General features: G+C 38.6%; 1 protein-coding gene across 1 annotated transcript in view; it reads left to right on the forward strand.

The window, feature by feature from the left end:
- The first annotated feature begins 13,989 nt into the window (after positions 1 to 13,989).
- Positions 13,990 to 18,601, forward strand: part of DNAH3 (dynein axonemal heavy chain 3) — a 245,542-nt gene continuing 240,930 nt past the window's right edge. Inside the window, 1 exon segment of the mRNA XM_075179716.1 lies at positions 13,990 to 14,087. Coding sequence (XP_075035817.1) covers positions 14,010 to 14,087 — 78 coding nt within the window. The 5' untranslated portion in view covers positions 13,990 to 14,009.

Below are 18,601 nucleotides of genomic sequence, written 5' to 3' on the forward strand. Positions count from 1 at the left end.
CTTTAACTAAAACATAGTTTTCATAGATCCACTATGTGACAAGATGGGACATGGCAAAAAAGAGCCTTTATATTTTGATACAAAATAAGTTGCCAGATAGCTGTTACCACCTGCCCCTAGGGCTTTACCCAAACATTGTTAACCAGGCAAATAAATAGAAGTAACCACAACCAAGCTGTTACCATTGGCCAATGATGCTTAGCGCAAGATTGACCAGCTTAAGTTCCACTTTCATTTCTATTGATAACGTGGTGTGCAGATAAGCGTCTTGTGTGGTGCCCGGGCTATGCATAAGCTTAGAGTGTCCCCTGATTAACAGGCATAGATGCATCTGCCCCAGGGAGCATGCATACTTTAAAAGGGGTATTTCAAAATAACAAAACTAATTTAAATCGCCTTTTTTTTTAAAAGCGTGTAAATCGGGAACACGTCCATATTCAACTAGCGGACCTGAAGAAATGTCTCTTGTTGAATACAGGTGTAGGTGCGCTCTGCTTTGACAGGCACATTACAATGCGGGATACGTCCAATGCATATGTGGATTATAACGCACAGAAAAAAAAGTATTCAATTATTATCACCAGTTAATTATATAGGGCCTGATTCATTAAGGATCTTAACTTGAGAAACTTCTTATTTCAGTCACCTGGACAAAACCATGTTACAATGCAAGGGGTGCAAATTAGTATTCTGTTTGCACATAAGTTAAATACTGACTGTTTTTTCATGTAGCACACAAATATCAACTTTAGATTTCAGTGTACAAATAAGCTATCAAGTATTTGTGTGCTACATGAAAAAACAGGCAGTATTTAACTTATGTGCAAAACAGAATGCTAATTTGCACCCCTTGCATTGTAACATGGTTTTGTCCAGGAGTCTTAAATAAGAAGTTTCTCACGTTAAGATCCTTAATGAATCAGGCCCATAGTCATTAATGATAAAACATTTTTAAAAAAGTTTTATTATTTTTCTCCCGTGCTCCCACAAAATACATTTTATCAGGATGTTGTTAATGTCTACTGTACATAAAATGCATTTTTACAGTTGATCCCGATTGCAAACACATTTTCTAGCGTGCATACACGACCGTCATCACTATCACTCGGCACTTACATCTGACCTGTATCTGGAGCAAGTGATACGACAGAAAAACACGTACCTTTGAGATGCCCAAAGCTTGAATCGAATGCTGCAGAGTGCGCTTGAGCTTGGGACGCCCTTACTGTGCATTGACTACATGCATACAGCATTTCCCCTCCTCCTTCCGCCCATGAAATCGTAGCCTACCGTAAGTGCCCTTTGCACTCAAAGATGAATTGGATGTTCTTGCGATCACTTGTTTATTATTCATCTCTGGGCATGCGCAGAGCCATTTTACGCAAAATACAGCACGTATCGGCATTTGCGTTCCTTGATGAATCAAGCCCACTGTGTCCTATGTCACAATACAAGAGGAATATGATAATATCACATAGTATTGAAGCTATCGTGGTCATTTTGATTGGTTATTTTATTCATTTATTATTCATTACTTGAATAATAAAATCAGCCATTGCTCTGTTCGTCTTTCATTTTGGATGCACATTCTGGATTCCCGAATGGTCTCATCATAAGCTAACATATTCTTTTTGACTTGTTATCTACAATTGATACTATCTAGTATGTCGTCATTTGATTGTAGTTATGCTATCACAAATTTTTAACTAATTTTATTATAAAGATAAACATATTTCACTTTTACCAATTTCTTGTTTCTTTTTTTAACAGGTAGAAAATATAATATACCCCAAAAGGCATTTTCTTAATGCCCACTGATAGATTTCATTACCATATAAATTACTTTATTAGGCATTCATAAAGCAAAATATTTTAACCTAATATAAAATATCTTTTAGAAAACCCCCTCTTCTCCCAAATGCTTTCCAGTGTAATTGTTCTCCTGAACAAACTATTATCACGCATAATGTTCATCTTCAGACTTGGAAAGAATTACAGAGCAGTTTTCTGTGTTCAGTGAAGATACAGTTGATTTTGGAACATTAATAGAAGAGGATCATCCCTGGAGCGTTTTGAAATCAGACTTCAGTAATGAAATGAGAAAGTAAAATGCTGAATTGGCATCAGAAACTATAAATGTAGGTTAGCTCCACTTTCACTGAAGAGATAGAAAAGGCATTGTTCTGAGGCTTAACGGAAGTAAACACTGGGCACAATTTGCTGTAACGTATGTAGATCTTCTAACACTTTATAGGCCATTATTCTCCTGAACTGCAGCTATGATCTGAGCTCCATTAGCACATTATTGGGCAGTTCAGAGATTATGAAAGACGTCTCGGTTTGATACATAGAATTTTTTTTTCAAAGACCCTAATCTACATTACACAGTGAAGACAAACATTGTGAGCCTGATCCATTAAGGCCATACTTGCCTACTTTTGAAGGCAGCTGTCCGGGAGGGGGTCCGTCGATGGGGGCGTGGCCACGTGTGGTGCGCCGTTAGGCTCCACCCTGTCAATCTTAGGCAATTTTAGCCAATCGCAGCAGGGGGCGGGGCCACAATGCCGTGATTTGCCCCGCCCCCACCATCTTCAACAACGGCGACAGCTGGATCCGGGATTTTTGCCTGCTCTCTCGGGAGTCCGGGAGAACTCCCAAAAATTCGGGAGTCTCCCGGACATCCCGGGAGAGTAGGCAACTATGATTAAGGCAGGCAAAGTGAACATATTGGGCCTGATTCATGAAGGGAAGGAAAGCAAAATAAAGGAGTAACTTGTATTGGAGGGGGAGGTAAATTTAAAATGGGAGGACAGATTTATAGTTGTGGCAGAGCATATCCTAGATCAACTATTGATGTCAGAGTAAAAATAAAGCTATAAAATATTTGTATCCCACATGAAAAAACTGGCAGTATTTCCCTTATGTACAAAATAATAAACTCATTTGCACCCCTTGCATTGCAACATGGTTTAACCAAGGTGCAAAGTTGCTCATTTATTTGCTTTACTTTCCTTAATGAATCAGGCCCATTGTGTATTTTCTCATACGCACGTCCGTATTCAACAAAAAGCGGATGTAAAGATTTGTCTGTTGTTGAATACAGGTCTAGGTCTGCTCTGCTCTAACAAGCAATACACTGCAGGATACGTCCAGTACATATGTGGAATATAAAGTGGGAAAAGACCACACAACACAGAAGAAAAAAAAACTTAATATCCACTAAATATCACCTGTTAATAATAAGTCATTAATGACAAAACATTAAAAAAAAAATACATTGATGAGGATGTTATGAATGTCTACTGTACATAAAATGCATTTTTGCAGTTGCTCCTGATTGCAAACACATGTTGTAGCATGCTCGTCCATCATCACTAGTAATTGGCACTTACACCCGACCTGTCGCTGGTGCAAGTGATACAACAGAAAAACAGGTAACTTTCAGATGGACAGAGCTTGAATCGGGTGTTGCTGTTTGTGCTCACGCTCTGCATACCTTTACTCTACATTGACTATGTGCATGCACCCAGTCCCCTCCCTATTCCGCCCCTGAAATCAAAGGCTGTAGTAAGGGTCCTTTGCATTCAAAGATGAATTGAACGTTGCTGTGTTCACTGGTGTATGGTCTGGTTCTGTGCATGCGTAGAACAATTTTGCACAAAATACGTCACGTAACAGCATTTACGTTCCTTAATGGATCAGGCTATGTGTGTCCTGATCCTATTAGAGATATTCACTGACCCACTTGTTTTGGTTTTGGATCTGGATTAACTTCGTGTTTTGGTTTTAGTTTTGGCAATACCACCCTTGTGTGTTTTGAATTTGGTTTTAGTTTTGGATCCCTATTTTTTTTCCCTAAAATCCCTATTGTTTTTTTTAAAATCACATAATTTGGCTTTTTTTGTTCCTACATTATTATTACCCTTAATAACATTAATTTCTAGTCAATTTTTGTCATGTGACAACAACACTGCTACCCCTCCTGTGTCTGTGTGAGCAATGGCACTGAGCAATGTCACTGGAGAATGGAGAGTGACAAGAACACTGCTACCCCTGTTTCTGTGTGAGCAATAGCACTGAGCAATGTCACTGGAGAATGGAGAGTGACAAGAACACTGCTATCCCTGTTTCTGTGTGAGCAATGGCACTGAGCAATGTCACTGGAGAATGGAGAGTGACAAGAACACTGCTACCCCTGTTTCTGTGTGAGCAATGGCACTGAGCAATGTCACTGGAGAATGGAAAGTGACAAGAACAATACTACCCCTGTTTCTGTGTGAGCAATGTCGCTGGATTACCCGGGGAGGGAGGTACTTATGGAATCCACAACCCGCAAGATCCGACAATGCAATGATGACATTTTGCTTCAACTCAGATCCAAGGATGCACAAAAGTACCAAGCCGGCTCACGAGCCTACTCGGATCCCCTAAGTTCGGGTGGGCTTGGATTTCAGAAAACCGAGCCCGAGCATCTCTAGATCCTATACCCATGAAAATGCAGCCTGTTAATTCACTGGGAACTAGTTACATTATATAGGTGTGATGCAATGTGTGTCTATATCAGTCTTGTATTAAATTTTAGCTAATGGCTGACACTTCTTTATTTTAAATATTGCCAAAATCCACCTGTTGCAAACCTCTAGTAAATCTCTCCTGAAAGCCCTAACTTTATCCAGCTTGGACTATTGCAATATCCTGCTGACATTCCAGTTTCTAATTTCTCCCCTATCCAGGCTATTATAAACCATGGCTTATAATAGCCTGGATAGGGAAGAGATTATAATAGCCTGGACACACACACACACACACACACACACACACATATATATATATATATATATATATATATATATATATATATATATTATACTGTGTATCAACTAGGTTTTTTAGTAACTTGTATTTTCAGTTTTTAGCGCCTCTTTAAAATACATGAAAAGTAGCAGAGTTCATCTGGCTGCCTGCCAAGGTTTGTTGTAATGCTTTAACAAGGGGATGAATGAAAGCACAAATAACTGTCTTTTTCACCTGACTTGATACAGGTCAGCTGGATTCACTTACAGGCAAAAATATTAGTAACAACTTTAAAGAGATTATCTTTGTGTGAACTGGGGTTGCATATAATCTACTTAAAGGGGGGAATTCAATTAGCTGCGAAGTGTCTCCGGCGGACACTTCATGGTGGAGACATAGAGATTTTTACCATAAGTGCCGGCAGTGTGCGCGGTGCGATGTCCGCGGACCTCATAGATGGTAATTGAATTTCCCCCAAAGTGTTGTTCACCTCCAGTCGCTGTTTCTCAGCACTATGTCCCATATCTCTTCTAGTTTTATGCACTTTTACATAGCAACCATTCAATTAGATGAAGCCAGAAGATATAGAGGTAATTGTGCAAAAATATAGGACATATGGACGTACTGTACATTAAATAGATAACATTCAGCATCATGTCTCCAGAAACAATCAATTAAAAAAATACTTTTTGAGTGTGGCAAGTTCCTTTTTAAGATCTATACCAGTGTTGGCTAACCTGTGACACTCCAGGTGTTGTGAAACTACAAGTCCCAGCATGCTTTCTCAATATATAGCAGCTTATCGCTGGAAGGTTATGCTGGGATTTGTAGTTTCACAACATCTGGGGGTAAATGTATCATACCCCGGTTTTTGCAACTCGCGTGAGATCCGTGTCTTCACAGCTTAAATTTAAGCTGCGAAGGCGCCGATCTCCCGCGAGTTGCAAAAACCGGGGTATGATACATTTACCCCCTGGAGTGTCACAGGTTAGCCAAAACTGATCTATACTGTCAGTGTGGCACAAAAAAAAATATGTATTTTTGTCAAACAAAAAATAATGTTTTAACTTTAATCATCTTTTCAAAAATGTCCTCACTGTATAGTATCAAAATGCATTGGGTGAAAGATAAGAAAACCAAAAATTACCACTAGGAGTTTATTTATTTTTTTAACTGAGGTGTTGCTGTTTTGAATAATGCCTCATTAAAACCACAATACACTATGAACATCAATTATTAAACCATCATACATTGCTAGTGTAGTCATGGCAACTGATCTCCTTCTTTCAAAATTTTATCTCGTAAGTATAGTCATTATTTAGGCTGGGAGAGTGTTCTTTGCTGCAGAAAAACTGGCCCTGATACAGTAAGGAGAGCAACTGGCGATTCTTTGCGTATAATGCGCTTAATTACTCTGCGCATTCCCGGAACCGGACCATACACCACAGACCCCAGCAATTTACAATTCATCTTCAAGTCCTTACAACAGCTTACAAAAATGTGTTTGAAATCAAACTGTAAAAATATATTTTATGTAGAGTAGACATTAATTACATCCTAATAAGTGTTTTTTTCGTTGGGGGGAAAAAAACCTTTTTTTGTCATTAATATTAATATTATTAACAAGTGACATTAATTGAATAGGTTTTTTTTCTGTGCATTCTTTTGTGAGTTTATATTCACCATACGTATTGGACGTATCCTGCAGTCCTGTCTAGTATATCAGAGCAGATCTACAACCATATTCATCATCAGACATATCTTTACATCCACTCCTTGTTGTATACGAACAACGGTATACCCGTTTCACGTGCATTTTTAAAAACACGCAGATGTTAGTTTTGCGTGACTTAATGAATCAGGCCCACTGAGTTTGCTTTTCATGTCAGTGGGCCTGATTCATTAAGGATCTTAACTTGAGAAACTTTTTATTTCAGTCTCCTGGACAAAACCATGTTACAATGCAAGGGGTGCAAATTAGTATTCTGTTTTGTACATAAGTTAAATACTGACTGTTTTTTCATGTAGCACACAAACACTTGATAGCTTATTTGTACACTGAAATTTAAAGTTGATATTTGTGTGCTACATGAAAAAACAGTCAGTATTTAACTTATGTACAAAACAGAATACTAGTTTGCACCCCTTGCATTGTAACATTGTTTTGTCCAGGAGACTGAAATAAGAAGTTTCTCAAGTTAAGATCCTTAATGAATCAGGCCCCGTGTCTGGTATTACTGAGGTATATTTGTACCAGTTATTATTCAATTTTTTCAGGTTTGGTTAAGTGAGGCTTAATTGGTCTGTGGTGCCACAAGTTTAACATGTGTAATACAATCTACGAGTAGCAACAAGAAAGCTGTTTACTAATCTGGGTTGAAGAAGATGTTTACCCAAATTGAATATCTTAAGCATCTCCTTTCCCCTAAAGTAGAACTACAGTGGGGTGCTCCAAATTTGGGATCTCCGTTACAGAGTTACTGATTTTTGACAAACGTATCAGCTGTCTGATACTATGGCAAGTGCTGTCTGACAAAAATGAAGATAATATATAATCAACATAGAATGGTACATGGTATTTCTCAGTATGCAGTTGTTTGCCAAGTAGTCATATAAACAGAAATATGTATATATATATATATATATATATATATATATATATATATATATATATATGGGCATTTATATTGCCACACAGCTGGTACCATATACAATATGAAATATACAGAACGCGGGCTTATTGCCAAGCAGCTGGTACCATATATATATGTGGGATATACTGAGCATGGATTGTTTTTTCTCTGGTTTAGTTTCAAAATCTTGCCTTATTGTCATAGCAGCTGTCCATCAAGCTTATTTAAGGTACATTTGGGTGTGTCTCACTAGCCAGCCCTTGCTAGATGTAAACCCCTATATCTGGGAGGTGAGTGCATCTGATTTTAATTGCATTTTAATGGTGTTTAAAGCATATAGGTCAGTGTGGGAGCGGCATATAATAAGGTGCCCTTGACGCTGGGATGCAGGCTTAAATGTTTTGCTCAAAATATGAACTAATACCTCATGTTGTCATTTTGCTAGATACACACAGATATGCAGTGTAGAGGATAAGCGCTGACAACTGTCTTTTTGTTTTGTATACATATATGGGTATTTATATTACCACACAGCTGGTACCATATACAATATGGGATATACCGAGCGCGAGTCATATAAATAGATCTATAAAATGTTGTAGTCCTGAGGTCTGGTTGTTAAGAATATTGAGCATGTTGTAGCCTTTGTGTCTTCTTTAGTCTCAGATTTTTTTCTTCATGTTGAAAACAGGGGAACACGTCCAATATACTAATCTGACATTAACCCGTCTGTTGTTTTAGGTTACATAGCCACTAAAGAGAGTGGGTTACAGATCACCCAGCATTCCCGGATTTCCTATTTGTTCTCTTTAGCCTCAATGGATAACAGTGTTACATTGGCCCCTATTTATTAATATGTGGTGATAACAGATTTTCTATCTCCTCAATTTATTATTAAAATATCGCCGGAGTAGCGATATCGATACTCAACTGCCTGGGGATACTAGCAGGCCATGGTAAGAGAAGTCTTACCGCCCTGCCGAGTCAACGTGACTCGGCTCCAGTTCCACTTGTCAAAAATGAATACATAAATAATAAACACAAATGATAATATCTAAAAATATACAAAAAATAATTATGTAGGCTTTCCAATTAGGAAAAAAAATGCTTAATTTAAATTAAGATTTTTTTCTTTAAATATATTTTGCTATCTCCATCCTGTAGTGGCGATTGTGTAACAAATTACCAGATTCCTTTTCCTCCTAAGAAGTAGATATGTGCGTCCTTTTACCAATGCACAATTACGTGTTACCTTTTCGCTCTTGTTACTTTGTCATTTGAATATTTTCCTTTTAATAATGGTAACAATTATCTTTATTCATGAAAGCACTATAATGAGTAAGAACCTTTAGTATTCTGCCACAGCTTGGGATGAGTTTTTATTTAATTAGCAATATGTCCCTTTAATTAAGTTTATTTCTGATCTCTTCTATATTGTATCTCAAGGTTTCTAAATTTATATTAAAAGTATTATAATTATCTGGCAGGAACCAGAGCGTTCTGTGTGACCATAAAGGAAAATGTTCCTGTAGTTTCTTATCATGCTTGCATCAGATTACCAGACAATAAACGTTGTGTCTTCTATAATTGCAATCCAGTGTTGTCTCAGCAGAGTTAGGAGCTCATAATTCCCACAGAAGCTATTTTCATTAAAAACTTGCTGATATATATTATAAAGAGATTTTAATATCGAGAGAGTTGTTTTAAAAATAATTTGCCATACTAACTGAATCTTTATTAAAACATATATTTCAAGTCACTGTTTATGTCCCTCAGTACTGCTGTAACAAGTGCTTACGTTGATCATAGATGTACCTAAAGTACATGAGCTCTTATAGAAATATAATTTGTCCTAAACTTTCTTTTTCAACCTCCCTATTTTTTTTTATTTCAAATTGTACCTGTTTAAGCTTTGGTATATAGATCTGTATAGATAAGCCAAACCTCCTAGCATTCAGAAAAGCAAAAGAGGGACAAATAATGTTCACATATCGCTAGCCACGCTTTCAATGAATTACCCCCGAGATCCTACATACCTGAACTTCTTTTCAACCATGTTATATCTATACTCCTATCATACCCATCGTATTGATGCACCTTCATATCATACCCCCTGTATTGATATTTCCCCACATGGTGCCCCTATATTGATACTCCCCAATACCATATTTAATGTACCCCAGAACATGACCATGCTATCTTGATACTCCATCATGACCACCCTATTTTCGACACACTCAGTGGTAATGATATGGGGGAGAATGAGTTTAGGGGACATCAGTACTATTGATACTATTTCCAAATTAATTCTATTAAAGGTCTTGTATTATTCTCCCAGTCAGCACCCTAGGACAGCTAATATTATAATACAAATGTATTCCCATTCTCTGTACTTACCTGTGTGGTGGCTCCCAGGCAGCGAAGGTCTGCTGAGTCAACGACATGATAATGGTAGCAGATAGGCTCTTCTTCTACCTGAGAAGGAGCAATACTGTTCAGCGTTACCGGCTCCTACACAGAAATAACCCTGGTCGCAACCAGGGTCGCAAGACCCGGGTTGAGCCATTGACACCAACACACTACCTGGGTTATTCCTGGGTCCATGCCTCTGTGTGAAAGGAGTATAAGTAAACCATATAATGAATAAAAGCTGATTAGACCGCTACTACCCTATCTACCCTACCCTACCCTTATGACTTAAGTTTTCGAGACTTTACTTTACAAGCGCTAGTAGAGACGAGTATGTCCTAACCTTCATGGGTCATGGGTATGAGACCCTTGTGGTTCTTCTATTATTTGGATAAAATGGCTCAAATATGTAGGTCTCAAATAAGATGTGTTTCATGAAACGACTCCTGTTTTTCCCAGATCTCCTAAACTCACACGCTACATGATCCTCCATACCTGTACACCACTACATGGTGATATGCTGTGGAATGACAGCTGTTTGCCTCACACAGCCCTAAAAGTCTTGCTTTTTGCTACTTATTTGTCTTCGCACATAAACCCTCCTTATCAGTGCATGTAGCTCTGAAACATTGCAAATGGCAAATTATATTTATTTCCCAGAATAATTTATCGTTACAGTAATGACGGGACAGCACATCTGATAAGAGTCTGTCCTGGCAGTGACTAAACTTCAGTGTTAGCTTTCACTGCTTGCTATTTGCAGCGTTGGCAGGGGAGGCATCTGAAAAGATCATGCTTTGTTCAGTGGAGCAGTTATAGCAGATCTCCGATGCTAACTCCATCCTCAAAGTTTATGGGGCTTGGTAAATATAACCACTTTGCAGTTTCCAAAGACAGCTATGGGGATGGCTGCTGCAAGTAGTAGTTAAAGAAATGCTGCAGTTATTAGAGACTACTGTACTAAATATCCCTGCTGCTTAAAAATGAGAGAATTCTGCAAAAAACAGCCAGTGGCCAGTGTTAAACACAGTGACCTAATCGTAGTGAATTTTCATTAGGATGTAACAGTTCACACTTATAAGTTGGGAGCTTTCTGATTAGAGAAAGGCAGGCTTCATGATATAAATTTTGAAAGTCGTTATTAAGAATTATCCAACTATTTGGGGAGTAATTTCTTGGTCATGCACTTTCCATAGCAAACTACTGGCATTCCACATCATGTCACTTGTGTGTTGTTGTACAGGTATGGGGAAGCGCATGTGCAAAGGATTTATTGTGTGGGATTAGAGGACCTTGGAGAAACAGATCTTTCAAAAATGACAGCTTTTCATTTAGATTTTTGCATTTCCATTCCATGTAAAACAACTGACATCGCACATCGCTTTGGAAAGGATTTAGTGTGTAGAGTTAGGGAATTTGGGAGAAACAGGTCTTTTCATTAAACACATGCAGCCCTATTGACACTTTTGCATGGCCATACCCTATAAAACAGCTGTCTACAGTGTGATAAAGGTAGTGGTTTGTCACAGCCCTCTAAGAGAGGTGTTAGGTACAGCAGCTGACTGTTTATGTCTGCAGGGAGGCTGAACGAGTAGAGCACCTGATGAGAACTCATCTATAAAGACTAGGTGGGAGTGTCATTTGTCCATCAAACTAGGCCTGTGGGAAGAGTGCAAAGCATTTAAGCCTTAGTTGTCCATTATCTAAGTGTGACCGATGCTGAACAAGTTGGCCGGTGACTAGATAGTTGCTCTCTGTATAATGTTGATGATGATAATGTATAACTTAGTATTAGGGTCACAAGAAAGTGTGTGGAATTTATGTTATGAACTACTTTGCCTGACAAATAAAGCAAAGTACAAAGCAAGTAGTTGTTTGTGTGTGCATCATCAGAATGTTGTTCGTGCCACAATACCAAAAAGCTGTATCCATTGTTGTGCCACATCTGAAACAGAACAGAGTATCCTAGCAATAATTGTGGAAGGTGTAATCCATAGGGTTGGGAATCTTTGAAATGTACACAAAAGTTTAGTTTGCTTTTATTATTTTCAATTGGCATTCTTTTTAGAAGACTGGAGCTCTCTTTCCTTTTAGTATCTCCAGGCGCGGGCTGGGAGAGTGATGGCCGGGGGGCACACAGACGGCCGAGCCATTGATGACGCGGCCGCATCCCCTGTCATGTGATGCGGCCGCCTGTGTGCTGACGCGGCCGCATCTGATGTAAAATTTTCTATATTGCACACGGGGGGCGGCCGGCCGGCCTACCCCCCGGCCCTAATAGTGGCCTGACCGAGCGGCCCGGGGGGCCACTGCCCCACTGCCCCCCGGGCCAGCCCGCCCCTGAGTATCTCCATTGAAAGTGACTACACACAGACACAACTCGTATCTCTGGGGATAACATCAATCTGGCTGAGTAAACTTAAATTGTTGATTCTGTTAGATAGTGAGGATAAAAGCATTGTGTAGATAGGTCAGGCAATTGTACCAATGTTAAAGATGCCATTATGTACAGTATATTGCCGTGTTGGCTATTGTTTAAGGAAGAAGCTGATGTTGGTTGATGGCATGTAATGGTGTAGTTTGGAGAGGCAGGGGTTATACCATTTGCTTTGTGGAAGTATATTTAATAGTTGATTGTCTAATGGTAATTTATTTTTAATACATAATTATACAATCCGAATTTGATGTGTTAGAAACACAAGTGTGTTTTGTATGTGAATAGAAATAGAATGGATTTCCCACTGCTGCAGTATGAGGTGCAGTGTATGTGACCAAGATCCCTTACCTATTAATTAAATGACTGACTTGCAGACATATGCAATTTGTCTCAGTTTTGTTACTCGCAGCCAGGATTGATGACACACTAGGTACTGTGACTGCCTCAACAGTGCCTTATTACTCAACTGTTTCTTTGCCAAGAACTTATTTGGAGCAAGGCAAAACTCAGTGTAACAATAAAAGAACCAGTTATATTAACTCCATGTAAAGCTCAAATGTCAATATCATTGCAAGCACTAATGTACTAATCTATGTTTTTTACGTAAGTTGCTGAAACTATTGTAATTTGCATTTGACATATAGCGCTTCAGTTTGCCCAGCTCTTCTCATTATAAGGGGCTACATTTTGTTCCTCTGCAAATTGCCGCCATATTGACATGGTGACCCGATGAGGTTAACCATAGCCATGGGCACAAATATGCAAAAATAGTTGAATCATTTTACGAAGCAAGGTGTAAAAGAATTTGCGCAGTGCTTCCGTTTTTTCCATGTTCATAAATTATATTGGATTGGGTTTTCACAGAAATATGGCAGTGTTCATTGAGTGATTGATAAATGATTATCTGAATAAACAACAATTTGGATAACAAAGAAATGTAAAAGTGCCCATACACATATGGATTCTGGTGGTCAATTCAATAGATTTAAGGTTAATTTACCACATATTATAGTATGTGTTTTTGCAAAATGATCTATCTATCCTGATCTATCAAATGTCAATTGAGACTGTCAGAAAATGTGGTCAGACATTGACAGCGATCTCACAGTGTGTTCAACTGCACAAATGGTGCCACCAAATTGGACACAGACTTGGCTATTTGGCATTCATGTCAAGTGGCTGGATCTGCCCATGCGTAGGCAACTTAAGACTGAACATCTCACCCTAGAACATGCCTGACCAAACTATGACTTTCCAGATGTTATGAATCTACAAGTCCCATCATACATTGTAGGTTCACAACCTGTGGAGAGCCACAGGTAAAATTATTTCTTTTACCATAGTTACATTATTATTATTATATTGTTAAATGTTACAATACAGACAAACCATCTTTTGTTTGTGCTGTATAATATCAGTGTTTGCTCTTGTTATGTAACAATGTTTTTTCATCTCAATAACGTGAAATACCATTTTCTATAATGAAATCATAAACATGTCCACAATATTGAAACAATATTTTAGAACACAGAGAAAAACTCGTACTTGCTCTATTACAGTTATTGCTTCCTTTATAAGTTTATGTTTTTTTTTATAGGTTATAAAGTTGTATTTATCTTAGAAAATGTTGTGTGTGTTTATTGTTTCATATGTTTATTTCAAGAATGACTTTGCTCTTAACTTAAATAATCAACTGACTTAAATCTTTCCAGTCCAAGGTTGACTCGGAGCACAACATGCGCCATCCGAGAGGACTGCAGGTGTTACCGCCTCTGCCTGCAATATCAGCTAGAGAACCGTCAGAGCTGTATCAGGTATGTTTGGAAGCTGAAAGGACTGTCAGTGATATGCAACAATTTAAGGCTCCCCCCCAGCATCAGTTTCCAAGGTGACCGCTATGAAAACATACTGATAACAGATTGAAAGTCTAAGGCTGGGTACAAACTACAGAAAAGTTCTCCCAATGTGGTATCGATAACGATTTTAGCAACGACTGAAAGTCCTGATCAGCATGCCGATTACATGTACACACTATACACGTTTTTCAAGATTTACCTTCAGATCTGTGCTCTTCATCTGTTATAACCATAAGCTGAAAAGATTGTGACTCTGGACACTCTATGGAGATCTGTCTACACTGCTGGTCGTATGTGCATACACACTGCAGAATTTGTCAGACAGCGTTCCATATTTTATAGAGATTTTTAGTCAAATGAAACAAAATGATGCGTTTTGGTACAATAAAAACATGATTGTGGAAGCGTACACACTAATCAGTGGTGGATCCAAGGGGAGGCGATCGGGGCACCCCTTAGCAGCAAATATACCATTTAACTGGGCAAGACATTGATCAAAGGGGGTGGTGTCAATCGGGATCAGGGGCGGGGCCAGCTAATTAGAATGTAAGGGGCATGACTATGCTAAACTGCACCCCCTAAAAATAAAGTCTAGGTCCGCCTTTGACACCAATGCAACATTGGACCTAACAATCGTTTATCATGTGACTGGCACAATATTTGGCTGAAAAACCTGTAGTGTGTACCCAGCTTTAAGTAGAAGAAACATTTATGGAGTACAAAGGAAATGGATCTAAAGGGGGATTTAAATATTGAAATCTAAATTTAGGCTGTCATTTGTCGGTCTATGGCTCTGAAATGTAGCTGTAAAACTGTTTTTTGTTTTATCTCTGTTTTGACTCCACTATTTCTAATATAAATCCCGTCACTGATAATGTTTTCAAAAACAATATCATGCAAGAGAGTTGGCACTTACTATTGATCATATAAGTTCATGCAGTTGGATCAGGAGTGCGAAATAAGTAGAACTTGTATTTGGCAAACATACCTAAAATAAATTGTATACTATTAGATGATATAATATCTGGCACTTATTAGTGTGAATTATCATTTAAGCAGATTCACGTGTTAGGCATGGTTTTAGATGTGCAAAAGAAAAAATTGAAAGGTGCTCAATCATTTTAAAAGTGTAATTATTTTTCTAGTTTAGTTTTTCTTCTATTCAGTCCACTTAGTTACTGGTAAGTATCTTTGTGTTGTGTGTATAGGTAGAGTTCTCTGTATTTGACACCAATCCTGCCATTGGAGCTTTGGTACTGGGACCATGGCGTCCTGGAAGCAAGTTACTGTACTGAATCCACGACTACCCAGTCATGCCATTCCCCTCATGAGATCACACATGGTCCTTTCAAATCTCTCACTACCGAAATGCTATCAAATACAGTGATCAGGATTCATGCTGGGAAGAACTTCAACCATGACTCCAGTTGAGTTTTGAAAAACAGGTTTAAAAAAAACAATTTGGAAAACTTATAAGAACAGAACAGCATAAAAAGTAAAGTGTAAAAACGATATACCTCATCCACATTAAGAAAGTAACACATTATTGTGCCTTGTTATTAACTTTAATGTATGCAGTGCTAGCCCTTTACAATTGGGAACAAAAGCAGTAATAAAATAAGAGTATTTACGAACAGATGTAAGAGGGCCCTGTTTACAAGCTTACAATGTATAGGAAAATAGGAGTTTAATACATAGGTTAAGTTCCTCAGATTGCATATTTTACAGATGATAGTGGTTGGAAAACTGCATAACGATGAGTCACACAGCAGTATTGTTTGTGGGGTCAGAAGGTTGTTAAAGTATAGAACCTAGGTTCCCAAACTGTGCGCCACGGCTCCCAAGGGTGCCGCAGCGCTGTCACAGGGGTGCCGTGGACAGGAAGAGAAGAAAAAATAAACAAAAAAACCCCAAAAACTTACCAATCCGGCGGCGCCCGGGAGCCAGCATCCTCCTCCCTCCTCGAGCGTGACGTCATCACGCCCGACTTATTCAGTGAGAAGCGGCAGGAGAGTGGATGCTGGGTCCCGAGCGTCGCCGGATTGGTAAGTTTTATTTGTTAGTTTTTTCTCTTCCTGGCCACAGCGGGATGCAGAGGGGGCAGAGCGAAGATGCAGAGGGGGCACAACGCAGATGCAGGGGGCGCAGAGTGTGTGGATGCAGGGGGCGCAGAGTGTGTGGATGCAGGGGGCGCAGAGTGTGTGGATGCAGGGGGCGCAGAGTGTGTGGATGCAGGGGGCGCAGAGTGTGTGGATGCAGGAGGCGCAGAGTGTGTGGATGCAGGGGGCGCAGAGTGTGTTAGTTGTAAATTATTCTTCCAACAGAAAATATAATTGAAAAAATTTATAAAAAAATTATTTTCCCTTGGATTTATGTGTATTATTTTTGCATATAACTTAATAAGTATTTCTGTCCTGGCCTAAATACTTATTAAATTTTTTTGACTACTTATAAAACGGGACTGCTCGGTAATTATTTTGGAGGGGTGCCTTGAAAAGATTATGGAGACTCGAAGATTGCCACGAACTGCAAAAGTTTGAGAACCACTGGTATAGAAGGATAATACATGTATGTTTTGAATGAACTAAACAGAGGGGTGGTAATTAGGTAGATTGGCTTTAGGTGATTATGTGGGTGGTTTAGAAGTTTGATAAGCTTGAGTTTGATATCTTTTCCCAAGCCTCTTTTACTGAACTGTTACAAAAAACTTAAGTAAAAGCTCTTATGAATTAGTAACATTTTGTACATATTTATGTAAGATAAAAATTATATAATAAAATCCAAATAGTACAATAATGTACATTTAAAGTTTAATTGCAAGTAAACTGTGAAACTGTAATTCCAGACTGAAAACATATTTCCTATTTTATATTGGTTTTCAATGTTTTAAGTCATGCAGCGTGAAACGGAGTTCTAAATATGTCTCATTCACACTCTAGCACTTTCCTCCTCTCCAAACAACATCAGAGATTTTCAACAAGTCACATATACTGTATCTGTCTTTGTGGCACCAGAGAGGAGAATGACATGCAGCTCTTCTCAAACTGAGGCAAAATATACTACACTAAATTATTCATCAAGACCGAGGAGGTGATTATTCCTCTAGTAAACCCAAGCAGAAAGCTATTGTTCCCTAGCACAACAGTACTCAAGATTAAGGCCGAAGTGCATCATTAACGTATTACATGTGTGATGGGGATTTAATAGCAGCGCCATCAGAGACAATTGTGGATAGGCAATGGCTAACACAAGCTATTCTCAAGAGGCAAATATCAACGGCATTGTTTGAAAAGTGTGGACAGCTGGAGTTAGCACAGTATTTATCAACTAACCCCATAGGCAATTTGTAGATAAACTGGATCAAAATAGATGAAAACAGCTGGGCTCTTTAAACCCATTTAATCTGTAGGAATTTTTTTTAGCATATCTGAGAAGTTTGTTTTTCTCTATTAAGAAAAAAAAGCCTTTGTTGTACTGTGCGTTTAAGGCTATCCCACTATTTAAAGGGACATGCTCTTGAGAAAAAACTCCAAGGACCTGATTTAGAAACAATTGTACATCCATTTCAACAACATAAAAACGCGCTTTGACGCAGCTTGCGTGTTCAGCACGGGTCTCTTGGGTAGGGGAACAAAAAACCCAGCAAGCGGCCCCCAATATAAGAGCCAACTATTTCTTTGTTGAATAACAGGCTCTTTTCTATAATTCTGTGGGTGTGAAGGTATGAATAGTAGTAAACAATAGGTTCTACTGGAGTGGTAAATATGCCATCCCAGTGATCCCAGCTATTGTGACACTACATGTCCTAGCAAGTTTTGACAACAATTGACTGTGCCTGCTGGAGCTTGTCCTTATTTGTAATCCAAAGAGAAGTCAGAGGGTATATTTACTAAACTGCAGGTTTGAAAAAGTGGAGATGTTGCCTATAGCAACCAGTCAGATTCTAGCTGTCATTTTGTAGACTGTACTAAATAAATGATAGCTAGAATCAGATTGGTTGCTATAGGCAACATCTCCACTTTTTCAAACCAGTTTAGTAAATATACCCCCAGATTGTCTTGTGTTAATACAATGTCCTTTACTTGTAATCCAAATGGAAAGCCTCAATGGATCTTCTTTTAATCCAATGGGAAATATCCTTTATATGTAATCCAAATGGGAAGCCAAACCAGAGTTGCTTATTTTAACCCAAAAAGAAATTTGAAAGAGATCTTCTTGCTATTCACTGGGAAGAAAAGAAAACATTAACTGCTTTTCTCGGAGCCTTGCTGCCAAATAAGAAAGAACTCAATTACCAGCTGCTCGACCAATCACAGGCAGTTTTCTAGATACAATGTAAGTGGCTGGTGGTGTTGGAGAGTCCTGGCTTTGATCACAAATTCATATAGATTAATGAACAACAACTATGCATTGGTAACCATGGTCAGAATTGAAAAACTGCATAGCACTGGTAGACAAGTTGTGATCAGATT

The sequence above is a fragment of the Mixophyes fleayi genome, chromosome 7, assembly GCF_038048845.1.
Source record: "Mixophyes fleayi isolate aMixFle1 chromosome 7, aMixFle1.hap1, whole genome shotgun sequence".
Lineage (NCBI taxonomy): Eukaryota > Metazoa > Chordata > Amphibia > Anura > Limnodynastidae > Mixophyes > Mixophyes fleayi.